The sequence below is a fragment of the Caretta caretta genome, chromosome 1 (assembly GCF_965140235.1).
Source record: "Caretta caretta isolate rCarCar2 chromosome 1, rCarCar1.hap1, whole genome shotgun sequence".
NCBI classification, from domain to species: Eukaryota; Metazoa; Chordata; order Testudines; family Cheloniidae; genus Caretta; species Caretta caretta.
Window position 1 is genome coordinate 355,262,395 of NC_134206.1, and position 9,898 is coordinate 355,272,292.

A 9,898-nucleotide genomic window follows, 5' to 3' on the forward strand; every position below is an offset into this window, starting at 1 on the left:
CCACCCGTGGCACAGGGTTATCATTACTGTGCACGCACCCATGGATGGAGTAAGACCCACGCATGACACAGGGTCACCATTACTGTGCACGCACCCATGGATGGAGCAAGACTCACCCGTGGCACAGGGTCACCATTACTGCACGTGCACCTTTTAACAAGCTGCGATCCTGGCACAGGGGGTCACCTTACCACACCCATACACATCAATGGACTGAGATCCCCAGCATGGTATTACCCCACAGCTGGGCAGGCTCCATCTAAAGGAAGCAGCTGTGTCTCCAAAAAAATTTCTTTCAGCTTGGTGGCACCTTGTGCTTTTCAGACTATTTCAGTATGACTGCAGGCCTGTCTGCATTCAGAGACCCCCCCTTAGAAATTCCCCCCTGAGGAGACACGTGGCTTCCCCAGGCAGATGAGCGCATGGACTACATGTGATCAAAAGTTTCCTGCTGAACTTTTTCCCATGAGAAAATGCTGATTAGTTGAATTGACACATTCTGCTGGAATGTGTCAATTCTGATTAAATTTCATTTTGCATAAGAATCAAAACAAAATGTTTCAATAAAGTCAAAATGTTCCGTTTGGACCTTATCGGAATGGAATATTTCAATTTTCTGTTAAGGAATTTTATATTATAAATTATAAAATACAATATAAATATTAAATATAATAACGTGATTGTTTTGTTTTACTATAAAATAAAAATATAATAAAGTCTAAACAGAAACAAAATATTTTGATTGACCCCCACCCCACCAACCCAAATTCTTTTTTCCCTAAAATTTCATTTCTCAGGAAATTTCAAAATTTTGGCTTTCCATTCTATTTGCAACCATTTTCTTTTAACATCGATATTCCCATGAGCTGAAAATTCTGGTTCCTGACCAGCTCTAGCTCTGACACTGCCCTAGCCCCAGACCTGCAGCACATATGGCCTCCAGCTCCAGGGATCTGTCACCAGAGAGGTTGTTTGGGCAGTAATCTGTACTAGGACATCTGCCCATGAAGTTGGTGGGATCCTTGGCAGAGATGCCAGGCAGGTTTCGTCCACTGAACCAGAACTTTGCAGAGGCACCAGCAATGGGGTACTGCACCATCAGAGTCACTGTGCCACAGGGTGAGCAACCAACAGGGTCACAGGATGCTCTGCAATGTTACCTGACTGCACCCTCACGGTTATTTGTGATACCAACCCACATGCAGCCTACTTACATCTGGATGTATTGTGAGCAACTGCAGCAGAAAGCTAAGGGTGAGGCAATGTCTCTTCTTGTGCCACAGTGGGAGGGGGAGAGGACTGGTATCTGCAGTTTGCAAAGTGGAACACCCTCCCACACTGCTCTTTACTTGCAGCCACGAGTGAAAAATCAGCAGCTTGTCATTTTTACTCCTGCAGTGTGGTTTGCACCAGTGACATACACATGCTAATGTACAAATACAAAGAAATTAAAGCTATGAGATTCCTGCATGCCAGTGTCCTAGGTGAGATGGATCACTCTGATTTTGTTTTTTGTAAAGACTCAAACAACTCATTGATGGAGTGAATAAGAGAGAGAGAGAATGCACCTCTGCATGTCTAGAAACCCACTCTCTGCAGGGGCAGTTGCGATTTTGGGACACAGAATGTTATAGAGGAGACACACCGCTCTCTCAAGTTACTTGACTTGAGTTTTTTGTTGTTTCCCTTAATCAAAAATAAAGTCACCCAGACTAAGAATATGGCTGCTCTTTGTGGCTGGAAAACGTATCAACCCACAGCACTGCACCACCCTACTGCCTACAAGTACCTTAAATGCTCTACAAGCCTGACCATCCACAGCATCTCCTAGTCAAACTCTGGTCTCCCACACAGCTCTGCTGATGACCCTCAACCCCAACCCACAGCACTCTACTATTCCAGTCCTGCCCCCAGAACAGTTCTACTGCAGACCCCTGCTATGTCAGTCTTACACCTCTGCTGAGCAGAGACTGCCAATTGTTACTACATGTATGAGGGTAGCTCCTAAAGCTGCTAGTGGAGATTGGGGCCCTGTTGTGGGGCCCTGATCTGCTTACAGTCTGCACCCAAAAGCTTACAGTCTAAAGAGACATGAAACAAAAATGCTGGGAAGGGAATCAGAGGCACTGAGAAGAAGTGACTCGCCCAAGCATGCACAGCAAGTCATGGCAGAACTGGGAAGAGCACCCAAGGTCACCCAGTTCTCAGCCAGGTGCCCCAGCCACTAGACCAGGCTGGTAGATCCAGCAACAAACATCCCCAAGGAGCAGAATGAACTCTCTAGCCCCATCTCTCTCCTAGGACCTATTCAGGGCTCAAGTCCCAGCTCTTAGCTCTGCGTACCCATGATTGACACAGTCCAGCAACATGAGTGAAACTCACCACAAAATCAGGGTCCGTGTCCCAGTCATCTCCTTGGGACTCTTCCTTCACGGCCACATTGTGCCCTACAGCTGCCTTCCACATCTGCACAGGGTGAGAACACAGTGTTAGAGGCAGGGTTGGGACGAGCCTATAGTCTCCTCCCATCCACAATGTAAAGTGCACAATGACCAGACTCATAGGTTCATAAATTCTAAGGCCAGAAGGGACCACTGTGATCATTTAGCCTGACCATTTATTTATACTCATTTAATACGACGCAGGCCATTGAGTTTCCCCAACATCCTACAGCAGATCTTTTAGAAAAACATCCAATTTTGATTTAGAAATTTCCAGTGGTAGAGACTCCGCCATGAGCCTGGTAAGTTGTTCCGATGGTTGATCACTCTCACTGTTACAAATTATTGCCTTATTCCCAGTCTGAATTTGTCTAATTTCAGCTACCAGCCATTGGATCGTGTTACACCTTTGTCCACTGGCTGGAAGAGCCCTCTATTGATCACAGCTGAACCTCGACTTGGGGAGGAACAACTTCCCTAGGCAACACAGCAGCATGGAAGCCAGCAAACAGAGCTGAAAACAGGGGGGTCTGAGTGGAGATCTGTTGGAGAATAAGGGACTCAAGCGCCTCTTCCTTCGGGCCGGTGAGTGAATTCTTGAAAGAGTGTTTGCTTGCTTACATCTGATGAAGTGAGCTGTAGCTCACGAAAGCTCATGCTCAAATAAATTGGTTAGTCTCTAAGGTGCCACCAGTACTCCTTTTCTTTTTGCTTGCTTCCTAGTTTGTTTTCAGTTTCGGAGTCTGATGGGGGCAGTATGTTGTAAGAGAAGCAGAGCCGTTGATTGGTGGTGGGGCTTCCTCAAGCAGTCAGCCTGCAAAGGCAGCCTGCTGGCCAGTCAGCAGCACAGGAGCCAGCAAACAGCTGAAAACAGGAGAGTTTGCATAGAAGTTGGGGGAGGGTGTGTGTGTGTGTTTGGGATTTTTTTTTGGGGGGGGGGGGTAGGCAGGGTCTTGACCAGGAGTTTAGGAGGGAAGGCTATGGCAGCTACAGGGACCTGAAGAATGGAAGAGGCCAACTGAAGAAGACTAAATGTGGAAGCGGCAGGATGTACATTATTCTGCAGAATTCCCTTGTATCTTCTATCCTCTTGGGGCTCCAAACACTGGCAATCGCCATTGTCTCTTCCTATCATCTTCTCGGACTAACTGCTCTTCTCTTCTTCCTTGCTCTTCCATCTTCTGTTACTGCCTGCCTCTCCACTTCATTTTCCAACTCAGTGACCCTGTTCCTCAGCTCTGTTTCTCCTTCACTAGCCAGTCTGTTCCTCTATCTTGTTTTCATAGTCACAGTCTTCCGTGGGACACTTTCTTCATCCAGATGTCTACCCTCACAGTACTCTTGTCGAGCGTTTATCTGCAAGTCTTGAGTTTTCCTTCTCCCTCTTCTCAACCTTCCCTCCATCATCTGCTCAAATCTCCTTCTAAACTGAACCATAGTTTCTAGCTGCATCTCCAAACCTCAGACCTTCTCTTCCATCAGAGAATCATAGAAGATTAGGGTTAGAAAAGACCTCAGGAGGTCATCTAGTCCAACCCCCTGCTCAAAGCAGGGCCAACACCAACTAAATCATCCCAGCCAGGGCTTTGTCAAGCCAGGCCTTAAAAATCTCTAAGGAAGGAGATTCCATCACTTCCCTAGGTAACCCATTCCAGTGCTTCACCACTCTCTCAGTGAAATAGTGTTTCCTAATATCCAACCTAAACCTCCCCCACTGCAACTTGAGACCATTGCTCCTTGTTCTGTCATCTGCCATCACTGAGAACAGCTGAGCTCCATCCTCTTTGGAACCCCCCCTTCAGGTAGTTGAAGGCTGCTATCAAATCCCCCCTCACTCTTCTCTTCTGCAGACTGAACAAGCCCAGTTCCCTCAGCCTCTCCTCGTAAGTCATGCTCCCCAGCCCCGATAATTTTCGTTGCCCTCCACTGAACAGTCTCCAATTTGTCCACTTCCTTTCTGTAGTGGGGGCCCAAAACTGGACGCAATACTCCAGATGTGGGCTCACCAATGCCGAATAGAGGGGAACGATCACGTCCCTCGATCTGCTAGCAATGCTCCTACGAATGCAGTCCAATATGCCATTAGCCTTCTTGGCAACAGGGGCACATTGCTGACTCATATCCAGCTTCTCATCCACTGTAATCCCTAGGTCCTTTTCTGCAGAACTGCTGCTTAGCCAGTCGCTCCCCAGACTGTAGCAGTGCATGGGATTCTTCCATCCTAAGTGCAGGACTCTGCACTTGTCCTTGTTGAACCTCATTAGATTTCTTTTGGCCTAATCCTCCAATTTGTCTAGGTCTCTCTGGACCTTATCCCTCCAGCATATCTACCTCTCCCCACAGCTTAGTGTCATTTGCGAACTTGCTGAGGATGCAATCCATCCCATCATTAATAAAGCTGTTGAACAAAACCGGCCCCAGGACCAACCCTTGGGGCACTCCGCTCGATACCAGCTGCCAACTAGACATCGAGCCCGACAGTCTAGCCAGCTTTCTATCCACCCTATAGTCCATTCATCCAATCTATGCTTTTTTAACTTGCTGGCAAGAATACTGTGGGAGACCATATCCAAAGCTTTGCTAAAGTAAAGATATATCATGTCCACCACTTTCCCCATATCCACAGAGCCAGTTATCTCATCATAGAAGGCAATCAGATCCAGCAGGTTGCACATCATGCAAGTGAAGCACCTTCCAGCTACCTCTGCAGAATGGATACAAGGGAATTTGTTTAGATCAAAATCACTTTGGGGAAAAAACTGGAATAGTGTTTGGGGTCTGCTATACATCCCCAAGATCTAATTTGATATGGATAGAGACCTCACAAAACTGAGTGACTGGGCAACAAAATGGCAGATGAAATTTAATGTTGATAAATGCAAAGTAATGCACATTGGAAAACATAATCACAAATATACATGTAAAATGATCGGGTATAAATTAGCTGTTACTACTCAAGAAAGATCTTGGAGTCATTGTGGATAGTTCTCTGAAAATATCCACTCAGTGTATAGCGGCAGTCAAAAAAGTGAACGGAATGTTGGGAATCATTAAGAAAGGTATAAATAATAAGACAGAAAATATCACGTTGCCGCTATATAAATCCATGGTACGCCCACATCTTGAATACTGCGTGCAGATGTGGTTGTCCCATCTCAAAAAAGATACATTGGAACTGGAAAAGGTTCAGACAAGGGCAACAAAAATGATTAGGGGTATGGAACAGTTTCTATATGAGGAGAGATTAATAAGACTGGGACTGTTCAGCTTGGAAAAGAGACGACTCGGGGGGATATGATATAGGTCTATAAAATCATGATTGGTGTGGAGAAAGTAAATAAGGAAGTGTTATTTACGCCTTCTCATAACACAAGAAGTAGAGGTCACCAAACGAAATTAATAGGCAGCAGGTTTTAAACAAACAAAAGGAAGTATTTCTTCACCCAACGCACAGTCAACCTGTGGAATTCGTTGCCAGAGGATATTGTGAAGGCCAAGACTATAACAGGGTTCAAAAAAGAATTAGATAAATTCATGGGGGATGGGTCCATCAATGGCTATTAGGCAGGATGGGCAGAGATGGTGTCTAATAAACACTAATAAAATGTGTGCTAATAAAATTTGCAGATGACACAAAATTAGGAGGTATTGCCAATATGGATGACCACTGCAATATCATACAAAAAGATCTGAACAACCTTGAAATCTGGAATAATAAAAATGGGTGAAATTTCATAGTTGAAAGTCATGTACTGAGGACTAACAAGAAATTTTTGCTGCAAGCTCAGGCCTCATCAGTTGGAATTGACAGAGGAGGAGAAAGACCTGGGTGTATTGGTCAACCACAGGATAGCTATGTGCCACCAATGTGATGCAGTCATGAGAAAGACTAATTCAATCCTAGGATGCATTGGATGAGATATTTCCAGTAAAGCTAGGGGAGTATTGTTACCATTTACAAGACAGTGGTGAGACATCATCTGGAATACTGTGTGCAATTCTGGCCTCCCACAGAATAATAGAAGATTAGGGTTGGAAGAGACCTCAGGAGGTCATCTAGTCCAACCCCCTGCTCAAAGCAGGGCCAACCATGTTTAAGAAAGATGAACATTAATAAACAAATATGAATAAAATTGGAACAGATTCACAGAAGGGCTACTAGGATGATTAGAGGAATGGAGAACCTACTTTATGAAAGGAAAATTGAGTTTGGGTTGTTTAGCCTAACAAAACAGAGGGTGAGAGGAAATATGATTGCTCTCTATAAATACATCAGAGGGATAAACACCAGCAAGGGAGAGGAGTAATTTAAGTTAAGAGCCAACGTTGGCACCAGAACAAATGGATATAAATTGTCAATAAGTTTAAGTCTGAGATTAGATGAAGGTTTCTAACTATCAGAGGAGTAAGTTTTGGAACAGCCTTCAAAGGGGAGTAGTGGGGGCAAAAAATCTAGTTTCAAGACTGAACTTTGATAAATTTATGGAGGGGATGGTATGATGGTGTTGCATGTGGCCCAGCCACGACTGCTATTAGCAAATATCTCCAACCAGACAGAGATGGGACACTCTGAGTTACTAAAGAGAATTATTTCCCAGATGTCTGGCTGGTGGGTCTTGCCCCCTGTGACACTCCCTTTTGTCATGTGACAGAATCAGGAAACATGTCCAGTCTCTCCCCCAGCTCACCCTCATGGTAGAGCAGGGGTGGCCAACCTGAGCCTGAGAAGGAGCCAGAATTTACCAGTGTACATTGCCAAAGAGCCACAGTAATACGTCAGCAGCCCCCCATCAGCTCCCCCCCAGGCTCCCCACTCCCAGCGCCTCCCGCCCACCAGCAGCCCCACCAATCAGCACCTCCCCGTCCTTCCCTGCATCTCCTGATCAGCTGTTTCCTGGCATGCAGGAGACTGGGGGTGGAGGGTGGGAGGAGGAGCGAGGGCACGGCAGGCTCAGGGGAGGGGGCAGGAAGGGGTGGAGGGGGGGCAGGGCCTGGGGCAGAGCCAGGGGCTGAGCAGTGAGCATCCCGTGGCACATTGGAAAGTTGGCGCCTGTAGCTCCAGCCCCGGAGTTGCTGCCTATTCAAGGAGCCGCATATTAACTTCTGAAGAGCCGCATGTGGCTCCGGAGCCCCAGGTTGGCCACCCCTGGGGTGGAGCTTCAGTTCATACTCAGTTCACTGTATTAGCTAAAGAGGCACATTCTGCACTTTCCCATGGACCCTAAGTGAAAGGGTAAGTTAGCCATCACCACAGAATGAGTTTGACACCCCTGCTATACACAGTGCTCCCACACTGACAGAAGTAGCAGCAAATGCAGGCAGAATAATTGTCTCATCTGTCAGGGAGTTCAGCTTGTCTAACATGGCTTCTCTATTTGTGCCTTTTGCCAATTGCCTGTATTCGTTGGTGGCTATTGTTTTTGTTTCTACCAAAATATGTTTTATTTGTCTTTGAGTTTCAAAAAGAAAGATGTAACTAGCGATGGCAGTCAGGGACTACACACCCCAGCCCTGAGACAGGCTTTATAACCTGTGTAGGGGGAGGTCTGCGGCTGTACGGTTTGTATGTGCTGAGAAGACAGGAAGCCCAGCTTGGAGGACGTGCTGGGCCCAGGAAGTGGGGAAGAGGAAGTTGAATGCTATTTCAGTGTAAAACTTAAAAAATTCTGCCCTTATATTTAAAGGAGACACATTCCTTATTTAGAGACAAAACTGTTCAGACCACTAAACCTCCCCACAACATGGTCCCAGATGTCTAAGATCAGCCACTAAAAGAGCTAGTGTCTCACCTCAGAACTCCTTCCCCGCGTTTCTTGCTGCTGCTTGAAAAAAGAATCAGTATTTATATAAAACCAAGCAATAGAGAACGAAAGGCTGGTTTCCGGGGGCTCCAGTCGGACTGTCAGGGGCGGTGTCAGCTCACTCACCTCGTCCACATCTTGTGCCACTCTCTGACGTAGACTGATCGTCCCAAGCAGATGCCTCCCCCCCCATTTATTATTTTCTGAGCCTGCACAGTCTTTTCTGCCCCTCAGCCAGAGCTGACAGCTCCTCAGGGCTGAGGTCCGAGGACTGGGAGCTCACATAGCTGCTCTGAGCCACCTCTTTGCGAAGGGCCTGGCTTCTGGCGCCCCTTCCTCACCTCCAGGTGTGGACCCAGGTGTCTGAAAAGTCAGGCAGAGGCCACTAACCCTCAACCGGCAACATCTGGCCGGCAAAGACTTTAAATTAAAAATAGGGTGGGGTGGGGGTGGGTGAACGTACAAATGAATAAACCAGAGTCCATCCTGGCGCATTGCTCTGAGCTTGTCGCTGTCTCATGAGGCTCTTGGGACAATCAGAGACAGGAGTCTGAGGAGCGAGAGATCAGAGACTGACAATGCAGGGACAAGGTCTCTGTGTGGCCTGCACAAGACTGCTCACATTTGGACACAAAAGCACTGATGACTAGGCTAACCCAGGGCTCCTTGGCATGACTGTTTTTGCAGCCTAGCCAAGGCCTCAGCTTAGCTCAGTGGCTCTCAACCAGCGGTATGCAAGACAAATCAGACTCCTGAAAGGGGTACAGTCGTCTAGAAAGGTTGAGAGCCACTGGCTTAGCAGGCCATCTTTTTAACCAGTTATAACAGTTTGACCACCTTTATACTGACCTGGCCAGACACACCATTCTAGAGTGGGTCTCTTTACAAACCATGGCCTGTACTACCACACAGGATTAGGATGGCCCCTGCACTGAGACTGGGCAACACCACAGTGAGTTTAACTTGTCCCCCTTTTAATTATTCCTAATGTATCTATAGCCCAGACCAGCCACAAGTATAAACACCTGCTTGCGTGAAGTTCTGAGACTTGGTTAGCCTGATTTAGATGGGGGCATCCGTTGTTTGGACCCTGAAAAATTACAACAGCTCCCAGAGAGCAAAGCCTGCATTTGAGAAGTAACTGCCAAGAGGTGCAGAGTAGAATTTGGCCTGATCAGGGAAGAATTTCCCACTCCCATCCCTGAAGGCCATGGAGCCTCAACATTTTTTGGTAACTTTCCTTCGACAAATGCCACTTCTACGCTGGTACTTACCTTGGAGGAGGTGCGTCCCGCTTGCTCCTTTCTGCCCAGCTACCTGGTTTCCGGCTGCTGCTATGAGACTGCAGAGCGCTGTGGCGGTTCCTGTTTTAACTTCAGCTAACTGCACTTCCTGCAGTCCAGCCCTCTGCACAGCTTCTGAGTGGAATAAGTCAGTGTTGCGTGTAAGCAGAGTCAGGATGAGCTCCACCCTGACATCTGGTGGTGCCTAGAATGAGGCCATAGCTGCCCAAATGGTCACTTTGGCTGCTGTGGGATCCCCAGTGTCTCTGTCATTGGGGCAGAAAGAATAAATTGTTATTACCCTGATTATGGGAACTGTGCTTGGAACTGTACTGGGCCTTTTGTTATGATGGAGGGACTCGCCATCAACTAA

General features: G+C 46.9%; 1 protein-coding gene across 1 annotated transcript in view; it reads right to left on the reverse strand.

Moving 5' to 3' along the window:
- The window catches only part of HCLS1 (hematopoietic cell-specific Lyn substrate 1), a 56,040-nt gene extending 46,394 nt beyond the window's left edge, over positions 1-9,646 (reverse strand). The window contains exons 1-2 of the mRNA XM_048824912.2: positions 9,517-9,646; positions 2,383-2,466 (exon numbers count right to left, since the gene is read on the reverse strand). Of these exons, the coding sequence (XP_048680869.2) occupies positions 2,383-2,466 (84 nt within the window). The 5' untranslated portion in view covers positions 9,517-9,646. The remainder of the gene's footprint in view (positions 1-2,382; positions 2,467-9,516) is intronic.
- Positions 9,647-9,898: the final 252 nt, after the last annotated feature.